At 39.6% G+C, this 16,067-nt stretch overlaps 1 protein-coding gene across 1 annotated transcript in view; it reads left to right on the top strand.

The window, feature by feature from the left end:
* CSNK2A1 (casein kinase 2 alpha 1) overlaps positions 1–16,067 on the top strand; it is a 55,194-nt gene that overhangs the window by 24,115 nt on the left and 15,012 nt on the right. The window contains exons 2-4 of the mRNA XM_014790148.2: positions 8,036–8,245; positions 10,820–10,931; positions 15,682–15,783. Of these exons, the coding sequence (XP_014645634.2) occupies positions 8,145–8,245; positions 10,820–10,931; positions 15,682–15,783 (315 nt within the window). The 5' untranslated portion in view covers positions 8,036–8,144. The remainder of the gene's footprint in view (positions 1–8,035; positions 8,246–10,819; positions 10,932–15,681; positions 15,784–16,067) is intronic.

The following is a 16,067-nucleotide window of genomic DNA, read 5'->3' as shown; positions in this document are numbered from 1 at the left end:
TGCCTGATTGAAAAACAGAAATCACATGGAGTAGAAGAGATTGGAGGGAGAGACTGACTAAGGAGGACAAGAGGAGTTTTTATTGAAACTAATTAGTTCTGCTATATTACATTTATGTCAATAAACTTATGATTTTGGCAGTGCATATTTTAGCCTTATGGTTCAGTAGAGTTTTCATTTCCTTGTATTTTATTAAAGAATAGGTCAGGAAAAGCCATGTAATTGTAGGTGTGGTCTGACTTTAGTAGCGAAAATTTTGTTGGTAAGATAATTTTTCATAGCTGATTAATTGGCTTCTGTTAGGCTAAACATTGAGCAAACAAAACTTAGCCATGTCTTCAGAGTCAGTCTGAGGGCTTTTTAGATAGAAGTAGTGATCTGAAATTGTTAGCCGCTAAAGTTACACCTCCCTTTACGCAATTGCTTGGGAACAGCTTAAGGTCATTTAAAATGGAAACTATTAGGAAAGGTAATACTTTTTCTGTAAGTCAGATTTTCTTAAAGTGTATCTTTCTTGTATTATGAATAGTGGATAGGAGAATTGACCTTCAGGATATCCAGGACTCAGGTACTTTTCCTAACTTCCAAGTAAGCTGTTATAAAAATTGTTAAAATAAAGTTTCTCCGGTATTCTCTTAATTTGAGTCGGCGGGGCAGGGGGTGCGGACAAGTCTTAATTGTAGAACTGTTATTGAATAGAAGGAGCTATAACATTGATGGGGAGAATGAAGGGAACAATTACTCAAGAACCCTTGAGTTGGTCTTCCAGTTCTCCTAGCTGTGTACCAGATGACCTGAAGTGTTTAGGGGTACCCTACCTTTCATTTTAAAAATAAACCAATATTGATTTGATCAACAAGTAATACTTACTGAACATCCTACAAAATGCAAAGCCTTGACCTAGGTACTGTAAAGTGAAAAGATAAATAAGACATGGATCTTGACTTTGGAAAGCCAAGGATCTAACGGAAATTAAGGTTTCAAGACTACTGTATATGAGGTGGAAAGTGATAAGTTCTTTAGAAATGAAAAGGCTTGAAGGCTTGGAGGCCAGCCGACTCGGCTTTGAATCCCAACTCCACCTCTACTGGATATTCTTGGTCAAGCTGAATTTACTTAGGCTGTTCTCTTATTTGTAGATTAGGGAAAGAAGTGCCTGCCTCATAGAATTGCTGGGAGGGTTAGATATTTAAAGCCGAAAAGCTCTTTTACCTTCAAATTTGTAATATCTAATTGCCTATTCACTATCTTTTTTACGATCTCAAAGCCATTTTAACCTTAAGTCCAAAACCTGACTTGTGAGCTCTCTTCCAGAATTTTTTCTGTCTCCATGAATGGCATCAACAATCTAGCCAGAGATCTAAAAATCACCTCCCACTCATTACCCCATTATCTATTCCACCCACAGCTATTAATTTTACACTGTAAGTTTTGTTCTGTAATTAGTCCACTTACCTCCATTGCTACCACCGTAGGTCAAGCTTTCATCTCTTTCACAGGCTGCTGTTAACAGCCTTCTATCTCCCTAAATCTCTCTCCGCCTGTCCCACACCCACCCAGAGTAAACTTTCTCAAAATGTACACATGGGTCACTTTTCTGCTTAAAACTCTTCAATGAATTTCCATTATCCTTGGTCTGTAGATAAAATCTTTTTCTTTTTTTTTTTGTGAGGAAGATCAGCCCTGAGCTAACATCCATGCTAATCCTCCTCTTTTTGCTGAGGAAGACCGGCTCTGAGCTAACATCTATTGCCAATCCTCCTCCTCTTTTTTTTTCCCCCAAAGCCCCAGTAGATAGTTGTATGTCATAGTTGCACATCCTTCTAGTTGCTGTATGTGGGACGCGGCCTCAGCATGGCCGGAGAAGCGGTGTGTCGGTGAGCGCCCGGGATCCGAACCCGGGCTGCCAGTAGCGGAGCACGTGCACTTAACCACTAAGCCACTGGGCCGGCCCCAACATATATATTCTTTTTGTTTGTTTGTGTGTGTGTGTTTGTGTGTGTGTGTGTGAGGAAGATCAGCCCTAAGCTAACATCCATGCCAATCCTCCTCTTTTTGCTGAGGAAGACTGGCCCTGAGCTAACATCCATGCCGATCTTCCTCCACTTTATGTGGGACACCGCCACAGCATGGCCTGACAAGTGGTGCGTCAGTGCGCGCCAGGGATCTGAACCCGGGCCGCCGGTAGCGGAGCGCGCGCACTTAACCGCTATGCCGCCAGGCTGGCCCCTGTAGATAAAATCTTAAAGCCATATTTGTCTCACCCTTATTCTGCCTTTCTGCCTTGCTTGTTATATTCTCAGCCTAGCATAGTACTTTTTCATAGTAGATGCTTATATATTTAATGAATGGTCAAAGGAAGGAATGTATGAAAGAACCAAACCAATAATTGAGAAATTTAAGCTGTCCCTGTATTTCTTTCCTGTTAGGCTGTGTGTGAATATACATACACATTTACAGAGGTGCAAATGAAATACTATTTTGTAGTAAAATAATGTTTATCTTTGATTGACTTCTCTTTCCTGTCTTTTCAGATCCCCTTTTTATCCTCATCCCTTCACCCTCCCTCATCTCTCTTTGCCCTATTTTATTTATCTGAAGTTGCTGAGCTACAGTTCAAGAACCCCCGTTTTATTCTCTCCATATAATTAATGAAAGCCAACCATTTGAAATTTGTGTGAATGACTGTCTTTACTTAAGCAAATTATTTGGTACGCATAACGGTAAAGTAAAGCACCTCTTTGGGGTACTGCAAAACAGCTAGTTGTCCTCCCAGTGGAGAATCAAATCTACCAGTTCATAAATTAGGTCCCAGCTGATGAAAAGCTGCAAGGGTCAGTCAAACAAGTACTTGAGAATCTCAAGAGTTTCATTAGTGAAGAGTCTTGCTCTGCTCTACACAGAGAATGCCAAGGCCTTAAGAGAGCAGAGGAAGCCTGGGTGATAAGAGTGTGATAGATACATGGGCTAGTGAATGGGAATTGGGGAATATTTTCCATGTGAATCAGATGGTTTCCAAAGAGAAGTGAAGTCTCATTTTGGAATATCTGTCCACCCGTGGTTTTGCCCTCAGAGGCTGAATGTTAACCACAGCTTCTATAATTTTTGTATTTTGAAGAAAACTAAGAATGAAGACTGCAGCCTTTTATAGATAGGTTTCTGCTTATTACTTTTCACTAAGAAGTTGTGGCATAGTAATCATTTAATAATAATATACATGTGTTTGGTATTTCTGAGAGCTTTCTGGAAGATCATGTTACTTGATCTGCCCTTCAGTCTGCAAGTGCAGTTAGGCAGGTTTTGTAAGTGGTGAACCAAATCTGGAAGAAGCTCAGTAGAGGTCCTGTAGCCAATTAGGGATTTGAACCCAGGACTCCACTTCTTGTTTTATCACCCTATTGCATCTAGTCGCAGTTACTAAATTTGTGTTGATTTTACAAAATTCTTTTTTTTTTTTTTTTTTTGAGGAAAATTAGCCCTGAGCTAACATCTGTTGCCAATCCTCCTCTTTTTTGCTGAGGAAGATTGGCCGGGGGCTAACATCTTCCTGTACTTTATATGGGATGCCGCCACAACACAGCTTGATAAGTGGTTTGTAAGTCCATGCCCAGGATCTGGACCCGTGGAAGTGGAGCATGTGAACTTAACCAGTACGCCACTGGGCCGGCCTCATTTTACAAACTTCTTAAGCTTGATAGGGGGAAGGCTTTGAGATCCACAAGTAAAGGGTGTCTTACAGGTATGAAATATCAACCAAAAGAATAAAATGCCTATAAAAGAATACAAGACTGAAGAGAAAGATACTGTTTCTCTCAGAGAAGAAACTAAGAATTTAAAAGTTTAGTATCATTAAAAGTTACAAATTCCTAGGGACAATAATTCTACAGGTCTTGTGTTTTTGTCTGTATTGTTTTGGCTGTTTGCATGCACACACACACACTTTACCCATCTTCATGGTGTCTTCTGCTATTGTCAGTGCAGGCGTAATAGTCACGTAACAAGTCAGTAATCACACAACATAAATGACCTTGTTTTTTTGGCAAGGAGAAAAGTTAACAATAAAAATGTCTGCTTTCTTTTTTTTTTTTTTACTTGTTTGGGGAGGGGGTGTGTGTGTTTTTCTATTTAACAAATATTGGGTAAAGTTAAATTAGGTTAATATCACCCAGGTTGTTTTATAAAACCAAAGAAATAAGTATTTAGAAATAATTATAAAGACAGTTTTGATTTACTTTTTAATAAGTATTTAAATGATTTTGTTGTTTTCTGGCCACTTAAGTTGTATGCTCATGGGACCCCAGAATTGAACAGAGTCAAGGATAATATAGTATAGGAGTTTTATGGATGGGAGAATGGATCTTTTAATCTTTTGTGGGGGAAGTATCACTGATTGTGATCATCACACTTCTGGAGTACAGCATTAACCCCCATCCCAGTCTGTCTTGCTCTTTCTCTGAAAGCTTTAAGCCATGGAAACTCATGGGCCTAAGGAGACGTCTCTTCTGTCTTGGCTTCTTTGGGTATTGTAGCTAAGCTTCAGCTTAAATACAACATTGGAAAGACATGCAACTTGACGTAAACAGGTCTCTTAGAGCTCTGAAATAAGCACAGTTCCAAATGCTTTACATTTATTAACTCGTTGAATCCTCACCACAAGCCCAGGTAAATACAGTTATCTCTATTTTATGGTCGGGTTGAATGTCAGCTCCTTTTAGCTGTGTGTCCTTTGGCAAGTTACTTAACCTTTCTTTACGTCAGTTTCCTCATCTGTACAATGGAGGTAATGGTAACTTCCTCAGCACTTCCTTGTGTGGTGAGGATTAGATGAAATAATTCACAGAAAGCACCTTGTGAATGTGCGTATCTGACACATAGTGAATGCTTGTAGATGTTAGCTATTGTTATCTAACTAGTTTATGATTACATGGCAAAAGAGATCACTGTCATAAGAATCAGAAATTTGGTTTCTGGTCCTTGCTCTGCTTTTAAGTAACTGTGATTGTGTGTAAATTTTCCTCTTTCTGGGCCTCAGTTTTCTTATACTCATTGTTTTAAACTTTGTATTTGGAAGTTACTTCAAGTTTACATGAGACAAAACTAAAAAGTAGTACAGATATGGCACCGAAAACACAGACAACAAAAGACAAAATAAATTGGACTTCATCAAAATTTGAAAGTTTTGTGCGTCAAAGGAAAATGCAACCCACAGAATGGGAGAAAGTATTTGCAAATCATGTATCTGATAAGGGATTAATATCCAGAATATATAAAGAACTCCTACAACAGAACAACCAAAAATATACCCAATTAAAAAAAATAGGCAGGGGGCCAGCCCGGTGGCGCAGTGGTTAAGTGCGTGCACTCCGCTTTGGCAGCCCAGGGCGTGCAGGTTCGGATCCTGGGTGCTCATTGACGCACTGCTTGTCAAGCCATGCTGTGGTGGCGTCCCATATAAAATAGAGGAAGATGGGCACAGATGTTAGCCCAGGGCCAATCTTCCTCAGCAAAAGGAGGAGGATTGGCATTGGATGTTGGCTCAGGGCTGGTCTTCCTCACCAAAAAAAAAAAAAAAAAAAAAAAGGTAGAGGACTTGAGTAGACATCTCTTCAAAGAAGATATATAAATAGCCAATGAGCACATGAAAAAATGCTCAGCATCACTAATCGTTAGGGAAATGCAGATCAAAACTGCAGTGGGACCACTTTGCACCAATTAACATGGCTACTATTAAAAAAAGAAAATAAAGGGGCCAGCCGGATGGCGCAAGCAGTTAAGTGCGCGCACTCCGCCGCGGCGGCCCGGGGTTCCCGGGTTCGGATCCTGGGCGCGCACTGACGCACTGCTTGTTGGGCCATGCTGAGGCGGCATCCCACATAGAGCAACTAGAAGGATGTGCAACTACAACATAACAACTATCTACTGGGGCCTTGGTGGGGGGGAAGGAGGAGGATTGGCAATGGATGTTAGCTTAGGGCCGGTCTTCCTCAGCAAAAAGTGGAGGATTGGCATGGATGTTAGCTCAGGGCTGATCTTCCTCACAAAAAAGAAAAGAAAAGAAATGCTGGCAAGGATGTGGAGAAATTGGGAACTTTTGTACATTGCTGATGGGAATATAAAATGATGCAGCCACTATAGAAAAAGAGTGTGATGGTTCCTCAGAAAATTAAAGAGAATTACCATATGATCCAGTACTTCCACTTCTGGGACATACCCAAAAGAATTGAAAGCAAGAACTCCAAAAGATATTTGTTTACCAGTGTTCATAGCAGCCTTACTCACAATAGCCCAAAGATGGAAACAACTCAAGTGTCTATTGACGAGTGGGTGGATAAACAAAGTGTGGTACATACATACAATGGAAATATTATTAAGCCTTAAAAAGGAAGGAAATTCTGGCATATGCTACAACATGGGTGAATGAAATAAGCCAAATATAAAAGGACAAATATTCTATGATTCCACTTTTATGAGGTACCTAGAGTAGTCAAACTCAGAGACAGAAAGAAAGAGTAGTGGGTATAAGGAGCTGGGGGCAGGAGGGAGTTGGTGTTCAATGCATAGAGTTTCAGTTTGGGATGGTGTGATGATAGTTGCACAAGAATGTGAATGTACTTAATGCCACCGAACTGTACACTTAAACATGGTTAAATTGGTAAATTTTATGTTATGTATATTGTACAATTTTTTAAAATACATGTGTCAACAAAAAATAAAAATAGTACAAATAACATCTATATCCCTTTTACTCAGATTTACTTATTATAGTACTTTACCCTATTTGCTTTATCACATGTGAGTGTACTCTTGCGTACACCCAATCCACCATCTAAATTCCCCGGTTTTGTCAGTTGATCTGATAGTATTGTTTTTTATAGCATTCCCCCTTCCAGTATAGGATACAGTCTAGGTTAGGACATTGTATTTAGTTATCATGTCTCTTGAGCCTTTTTTTGTCTTTTATAATACTGACATTTTTGAACAGCACAGTATATCCTCCCCCCTCCCTTTTTTTAATAGAAGCTTCTTTGTTGTTGGTTTCTCCAGTGTTTCCTTGAAATTAGATTGAGGTTACACAGTCTTGACCAGAAAACTGCATAGGTGATGTGCCCTTCTCAGATTATGATGTCTGAAGACTCAATACGTTTTTAATTAAATGCAGAGTAAAAGAAATCAACAAATGCTATAGGAGTCTCAGAGAACAGAGATAAATAGATTGGCAATGGTCAGGGAAGACATCATAAAGGAGACTAAGTTTACCTATTTCGTAGAAAACATATTTCTAAAATTGCACCAATTTCCCTTGGTGTCAAATTTTGCATTAGTTCAGCCAATATATATTACTGTCTTCTACTAGTTTTTATTAAGCTTGTTCCTGTATTAAATAAATCAAGAAATTACTGATTTCTGTTTTTAAATTTAATGAAATCAAGTGTGTCTTTCAAATGGTGATCAAGGGTCTACTGATTATTGCATAAGGTTTCCCAGATTATTTGGATCAATATAAAATGACGTTGAACTTTGATCTATGAGAACAAGTCTTTATTCCCTTCCTTGTTTCATCAAATAGTAGACTAAGACTGATGGTTTGTACTCTGGGCTTTGCCACTGTTCTAGAGCGTTTTAGCATCCCTACTGGAGCTGTAGAAAGCTGCTGAAAGGAGAGTGCTGTTCTTGCCAATATTTGGTGTAGGATGTATAAATAGTAGTAATGCTGATGTAAATATCCTTAATGCCATTTTCCCATTCCAGGCTATCTTATAAAGAGTGTCCAAACTCTCCGTGAGGAGGTAACAAGTTACTTGGCAGAATAGGATTAAGGCCAATAACAGTTTAAGTATGTATCTTGGGTTTTTGGTTTTTTGTGTTTTTTCCATGTTATAGGAGACACTGTGGTTGACACAGTTGGGATATAGTCATTGGTTAATAGGTAGGAGAGCCAGAGGTATATTCAAGGCCTTTGTTGTAAGATGATTTTTTTCTTCTCGTATACTTCAAAAAAATAATTCCTTGGCCTTTGTGCATGTTATTTCTGCAGTTTGAAGAAAACAGGTCTGAAACAAGGTCTTACCACAAGCTGCCTCTGAACGCGGTGACTGCCAGATCTCCAAACATCAAGTCCAGCTTTGTCCGCCAACCTGTCTGACATGTCGGGACCCGTGCCAAGCAGGGCCAGAGTTTACACAGATGTTAATACACACAGACCCCGAGAGTACTGGGATTACGAGTCACATGTGGTGGAATGGGGGTAATTGTTTCCATTTACTTCACTATCTTCCCCAAAGGGCTGATTCTTGTGGATTTGTTGAGTAATTTATGTCAGGAAACCTCCCTGACTATGCATTTCTAAACCTCATATCGAAGCCTGATTTTGTGTTTTCTTCTGTAGTGAAGAAGCAGCAGTGTATTGCTTTGACAAGTTAACAGTTTTGAAGGGCTTACCATTTGAAAATTATTTCAGTCTCTTCTTACTCTTTTCGCTGATTTATATATTCTGTATACAAAGGTAACAAAAGAGTTACGTATCTGATTGCCTCAGCTAAGGGCTTTGCAGTTAGGTGAAAATTAATACTTGAGAGACTTTGAAAACACCAGACTCTTACATAAAGTGTTTTTGAGGTCAGAAAATGTTGTCCCATGGTGATACTGAAGGATGAAACAGTTCTCCAGAAAGGTGTCCTCTTTCTGATGAGAAGCAAAATTAAACCCTTAAATATTTGCCCTTATCATGCGACACTGTGTATAACATGAAATTCAGCCCAAATTCCATCTTGAACAGTTGCGGTCTGCCTGAACAGCTTTGTTTGCCCTCCTAATTCTCTGTACGGTCTCATTTGGATGTTTGCATTTCTTGTCCCAACATGGGATGTATTTAATTGATTGAGTCATACTTTTCATGATAAAAGCATTTTGACATTCAAATGCAAAAGAAAGCAATTTGAAAACTCATAAAGCTGCAGCTCCTGTATACTATAATCCTATTTGGGCCGTGATCTTAACAGTAAGTACATTGCCTCTGCACAAGGAGGCACAGTGTGCTTCAAAGATACTACAAGAACCAGTGGTACAATACCAGTAAATGTTATCATTATTGATAATCAACAATTCCCTTGTATCACAGGCTTTGGACTCTAGGAATACCTATGTTATACTACAGAAATTTTAACCAGTCTCTTCAAATTGAGTGCTTTGCCCTTAGTTCTGCTTAAATGGCATTAACCAGCCCTTTTGAGTTTTTGGCATGGTGCCATTTGCTTGCTCGAAGTTGTTCTCTATGCCCTCCCACAGGAGGAGAATTCAGCCAGAACTAAGAGCTTCCTTCCCCTGGACCTGCCGTGATTATTACATTGTCCATTGTCCTTAGTACCTTTTGCCTTCTCTGTTCATTCACTTTCTTTTTAGCAGCTTGAGGAAAATGAGTGACTGATTTGTAGCATATTGGATTCTCAGTGTCTCCAGCAGAAATAAATAGAATTTAGGCCTTATTAAAAGGACCGTGTTTGTCATTATTTAGAGCAAAGTCCTCTAAGTTGTAGCAGAGACAGGGAGAAAATGTTGGCATATCCCTTATTCTTTTTTACCTCTTTTTTTTTTTTCTTTTATTTTTATTTATTTATTTATTTATTTATTTTGAGGAAGATTAGCCCTGAGCTAACGTCTGTTGCCAGTCCTCCTCTTTTTTGCTGAGGAAGATCGGCCCTGGGCTAACACCCATGCCCATCTTCCTCTACTTTATGTGGGATGCTGCCACAGCATGGCTTGATAAGCGGTGCTTACGTCTGTGCCCAGGCTCTGAGCCTGCGAACCCTGGGCCGCGGAAGCAAATTGTGCGAATTTAACCACTACGCCACACAGCTGGCCCCTCTTTTTTATTTCTGATGTTGCTTGTTGGTCATGGAATATGGGTGAAAGTAGAGGAAGGGGCCCTTAACTATGGTTCAAGATCTGTAGTGTGGTTTGCAAACTCCATTGCATGGACTGTCCTCAGAGCTTGCTTTGGAGGGCTAGTGGGAGGTCAAGCATATGTTTTTGAAAGCCACTTACCTGCAAAGAGGCCTGTTAAAAATTGGCTGCTCCCAGGGCCGGCCCTGTGGCTTAGCGGTTAAGTGCGCGCGCTCTGCTACTGGCGGCCCAGGTTCGGATCCTGGGCGCGCACCGACGCACCGCTTCTCCGGCCATGCTGAGGTGGCGTCCCACATATAGCAACTAGAAGGATGTGCAACTATGGCATACAACTATCTACTGGGGCTTTGGGGGAAAAAAGGAGGAGGATTGGCAATAGATGTTAGCTCAGAGCCCATCTTCCTCAGCAAAAAGAGGAGGATTAGCATGGATGTTAGCTCAGGGCTGATCTTCCTCACAAAAAAAATCAATCAATAAATAAAAATTGGCTGCTCCCAAAGTGTGGCTGAATTGAAATTTTCTTACAACGTGTATTCATTTCCTGCTAGGTGGTAACACTGGGCCAGGCACAGTGGGACAGAAATAGATAAAAATTATTCTCCAAGGGAAAGCTGTTGGTTGTTGGAGACGATCATAGGTAACAAACCCTAATACAGGCAAGCTATGTGTGGTGTGCCAGTAGGGCTGTAAACAGTTTGGGATTTGAAAGAATAATTGAAAGGCTTAAATTTTTCTGATTCTAGGATTTGAAACACACACATTTTTAATTGGCCCAATTTAAAAAAGAAACCAATTCAGGAATTATTTGAAATATTTCTTATTTCTTTTACTCCTACTGGTAATAGAGTTTTGTAAGTTGCATTGGTGCTTAATAATTTGAACTTTTTAAATCATTGTGACTTTGATTTTTCGGTCACAGAAATCAAGATGACTACCAGCTGGTTCGAAAATTAGGCCGGGGTAAATACAGTGAAGTATTTGAAGCCATCAACATCACCAATAATGAGAAAGTTGTTGTTAAAATTCTCAAGGTGAGTATAAGAAGAGAGATTATAATTTCAGAATTATTTGGAATTTAGATTTTTTTTCTTTTAAGTAATAGTGATGCCTTTTTTAAAGTAGCATTTGAAAGGGTCTTTGGAGGGCCGGCCCCGTGGCTTAGCGGTTAAGTGCGCGCGCTCCGCTGCTGGCGGCCCGGGTTCGAATCCCGGGCGCGCACCGACGCACTGCTTCTCTGGCCATGCTGAGGCTGCGTCCCACGTACAGCAACTAGAAGGATGTGCAACTATGACATACAACTATCTACTGGGGCTTTGGGGGAAAATAAATAAATAAAATTATTAAAAAAAAAAAAAAAAAAGAAAGGGTCTTTGGATTGCTTTAACACCTTTATTTTATTGTATCCTCTAAAATCTATAGAAGAGGTTTTCTTCATTTGAGAGATCAGGAAACCGAAGCAAGAGAAGTGATTTAACTCAAGTCATACAACTAGATTGTGGCAGAGGAGGGGAGTAAAGGTTCGGTCTCCTCTCTCCTAGATCCTGCCTAATGCCAGTTTCCTATATTTTTAGTCACGTTCCATGCTTTTGTTTTCAATAAATTGTTACCTTTACTGTGTAAGGATGAGGAGTCACAAATGCAGGCCTGTAGAGGTCAGGCAGGTGACCTCAGTGCAGCTAGTCTAGTGTGAGTGCCCGTGATGAGAGACTGTGAGTGCTGGGCGCTGCGGCACATGCCCCAGCTCCAGCTGATTGTTGCCCTGCAGCAGTGCAGGTCCAGCGTTGCTTGATGCTCTTCTGCGAAAAGAAACTAGAAATTTGTATTTGTATGTCAATTCCCCTGATTTTTAAATGTTGGCTCAAGAGTTTTTAAAAACACTGTACAGGCCAGATTTGGCCAATAGGCTACCAGTATGCAACTTGTAATTTAGTTATGACTGTACTGTGCACTATCAAGAGGAACTTAGCATACAGTTTCTTGCCACAGAAACTTTTCCATCTTTGACACTGAGAAGCAGAGATTTCCAGACTTTCTGAATTTATAGTACCTATATTGTCTCAGTAACTTTTTCATGGTACCCTTAAGCCAAAAGAAATACCTAACGGCTCTGTATATTTAGTAGTTAAGTCCAGATAACTAAAAAAAAAAATTGTTTTAACTTCGTAGCCATTTAAAAATTTTATATACATAAATCAAAAGAAAAAAATTATTTTGTTTTATTCTTTTATAACCATAATTAATTACTATTGGGATAAGTATACCTGTTAGTCAGTTCCCGGCTTCTCAAACATTGGAATCAGTTTGGACACCAACAGCCTCCTTTCCCATTTCACATTGATTTTTGCACAATACTTGTTTTTTTGAACACAGCAACTGCTGAAAACCCAGCTTCGTAAAAATATGCCATCAAAAGGTATGTAGTGCAGTCTAACATTGAAACTATGAACTACCTCAAGCTGGTAGTACACTCGGCATCTGGCAGGTATCAGGTATTGATCGATGTTTCCCTCAAAAATTAAAAAATCCCACAGAACTCCTGTGAATTTGCTGGGGTGCCTTGGCACACCTTTTGGGAACCAAAGAGTTTAAGTATTTATATCTGTCTTATTACATATAGAAAGAGAACTAGGCTGGAAATCAGAACATTTGGATTCTCATCCAGACTCTAAAAGTAATTAGGGGCCAGGCCCCATGGCATAGTGGTTAAGTTCGGCGCATTCCACTTTGGCAGCCTGGGTTCTCGGGTTCCGATCCTGGATGTAGACCGACACCACTCGTCAGCCACACTGTGGCATCGGCCCACATATAAAGTAGAGGAAGATTGGCTTGTTAGCTCAGGGTTAGCTCAGGGCTAATCTTCCTCAAGCAAAAAAAAAACGAGGAAGGTTGGCAACAGGTGTTAACTCTTAGGGCTAATCTTCCTCAGCAAAATAAAAAATAAAAATAATTAGCCATGATAGTCCTTTTAACCTAAGACTTGTTTGTTCGTCTGTGAAAATGAAATAATCTTGCTTTACCTGTCTTTCTCAGAGTTGTTATGAGGATAAAATACGAAATTGTATGTAGAAATATGCTTTAAGAGGCTATAAAGTTCTGTGTGGTTGTAGGATGATGTTCATATGGGAAGTTATATGATAGAATGAGGTAATATATTATTTAGAGTCATAAGAAAAGCACAAATGTTCGGTCTTTTATGGTTCAAAAGAGAGAGGTGGTTAGGAATAGCTCCCTGGAGCTGTTTTCAGGCCCTGAATGGAAGGAGGATTTGGATAGGTGTGGGTGGGAGTGGGGAAGGGAAGCATGATCTAGCATGCACGAGATAAGAATGAGGAAGAAGAAGAAATAAGTGAGAGAAATGTTTCATGTGGAAGATGTCATGTGACCACACATGGGAGGTAAACTTAGAAAGGAAGATTAAATTGGTGATGGCCTGGAAAAGATCATCTCTGTATTTCTTTCCAGTCTTAGAAGAGACTTTGTCTCTTCTAGGTCATTGGGAGCCATTGATGGTTTTAAGTGAAGGGTGGTTTGGAAAGATTTATTCCAGTTCAATCTTTTCCTCACTGTACTGTATATTTTACTATAACTATATAGATAGTTGATAGAAGTATAGATAAAGTTCATTCATAAACTATATTTAAAATTTTTAATCTCTCTCTCCCCCCATTTATTAAGATAAAAGTTGCATTGATCACGTTAAATTAGGGTTTAAGTCACCTGCCTGGTCTGTCAAGAACCAGCTTTGTAAGTTATAGATTTTAAGGATTCTGTAGAATAGAAGTTTTGTAAGCCAGTAGCTTTTTGCTGTTGACCAGAAGTTGGGAAATAAACAGGAGATATGTTGAGGAGTTAGTGCCTGGAGGGTGGGAAGATTTCCCAGATACTCTAGCAGATTAGAAAGATCTGATAGTTGAAGCAAAAAGAGAAAACTTCTGATCAGCTCATTTCCCAGCCAGTGTACTGAGTTCTAATAGAAGCAAAGCTAAGAGGCCATGGATTGAATTACATGTAGACTATGTGGAAGTCGCTGTTACTAAAACCACTTCCATTTATTGAGTGGCTGCTTTGCCTTGGGTCCTATTCTAACTGTGGTATGTACATTACACAATTCTGCAAGGCGAGTTATAGTCCCTTTTCAGCAGTGATAAAAATAAAAGTTCAGAAACATGTGAGTGCTTTTCCCAGAGGTGCACAGGTACAAAGCCAGGATGGTCTGTTTCCAAAATCTGCTTGCTTTCTGCTGTACCGTGTGCTTAGGACTAAGACAAGGTTACAGTATTGTTTGGTAGTTCGTAGACCTGGATCATCAACCTGGGAAGTATCTAAAAATAGATCTCTAGCTCCATTCTCAAGATTCTGATTCAGCAGATCTAGGTGGGTCCTGGGAATCTGTATATTAAAAATTATAGGTGATTGTTGATCATCAACGTTTAGTAACCACCAGTCTTGTTAATGAAGACATGATATACATACTTAAAACCATTTCTAAGAATTGTATGCCATGGGTCAGTAGTCTGAGATGACCAACACCCTAGGAAACAACCTGCATGGTTCAGTACGCCAGACATGGGCCGCATATGGCTATTGAGCATTTGAATGTGTCTGTCCAAATTAAGATATGCAATAAGGATAAGATACACTAGATTTCAAAGGCTTAGTACCCAAAAAGAATATGAAATTGCTCATTAGTAATTTTTTATATTGATTTACATGTTGACATGATAAGATTTTGGATATATTTTGTTAAATATATTATTAAACTTAATTTTGTCTTTTTTTTTTTCCTAATGTGGGTACTAGAACATTTAAAATACACATGTGGCTTGCATTATATTTCTTTTGGACCAGCACTCTTTTAGACTATTTAGAAGGAACGCTTTGTGGAGGAGGTGCAGTTGGACCAAAGCCCTCTTCAGAAAAGTGAAAAGGATTTCTATACCAAAATAGATGTGGAAATGATGGGTGAAGACAAATGAATATGAAAGATACACTCAAGGGACTCAGCAGAGTGGTCTTTTTAGAATAGAGGGAAGGATTCATTTCAGGAATATTGGTCATAAGGCTAGACACCTGGGACAGGTGTCATGTCCCAGCCGTATTCTGAGATCTTTGCAGATTTCTCATGATTCATGCAACAATCTCATGTACTCTTTTTGATCATTTTACCCTTCGTGAAAGGTTTGGAGAGGTACGTAACTTACCCATAGGCACACAGCTAGCAGATAATGAAAGTAGGATTCACATTAGGCAGTCTGAGTCCAAGGCTCACTTTTAACCCACAAGGTTATGCTGCACAAAGATGGTTTGACCATCCTTGCTGTTGGTCCTGATTTCCTTCACCTCTATAGAGTGTCTATAGACTTAGAAGAAGGAATGGAAAGAGCCCATGTTTCATCCTAATTGATAGGAAGATTTTACAAGGTATGCCTTAGTATTACTAACCATTTACATTCCCAGTTTGTATCGTTCTAAAAAGCTAACATTAAAAGCTGATGATTGGAGTTAAATGCTAATTCTGCCAAATGCTAATTCTGCCGAGGTCTGGTCTTTGGAATGGAAATCTTTTTTTCCTTCAATTTAACATTTGCTAAGCACCTGCAGAGTGCCTGGCACAGGGCTGAGAGAAGGGGATTCAGACGTGTCTTGACACATTTCCTTTCTTCAAGGAGCTTATAAGTAAGCCACTTATGTATTAAATTACCTGTTGAAGTACTCTGAAATAATTTATGTATGAAGTACTCTGAAATAATTTATTTGACTGATGTACTTTTACCCTTTCAGCCAGTGAAAAAGAAGAAAATCAAGCGTGAAATAAAGATTTTGGAGAATTTGCGAGGCGGTCCCAACATCATCACACTGGCAGACATTGTAAAAGATCCTGTGGTAAGTATAGTAGGCACTAGCAAGGCCCACCAGGGCTGAGGTAGTGTTTGACCTGGAGCACAAGTGTCATCTTTCTGTTCCCCCCTCTTAAGTCCTGCTTTAAAAGTGCTTAATCAGTTGTACCATTTAACTAGCTTGGGTCTTTCTTTCAAAGAGACCTCCACCCACAGACTATTTCTTATTCTTCTAGGCTAAGAGACTGATAGCACTGGAAACTGAAATGTGTTAATCCATTTTGCAAACTCAGGTCCGATGCCGATGGGCGATGGGCGCATTGTCGGGCT

This window comes from Ceratotherium simum, chromosome 21 (genome assembly GCF_057802395.1).
Source record: "Ceratotherium simum simum isolate JZ-2026a chromosome 21, ASM5780239v1, whole genome shotgun sequence".
NCBI lineage: Eukaryota > Metazoa > Chordata > Mammalia > Perissodactyla > Rhinocerotidae > Ceratotherium > Ceratotherium simum.
This window is presented reverse-complemented; position numbering and strand designations above follow the sequence as displayed.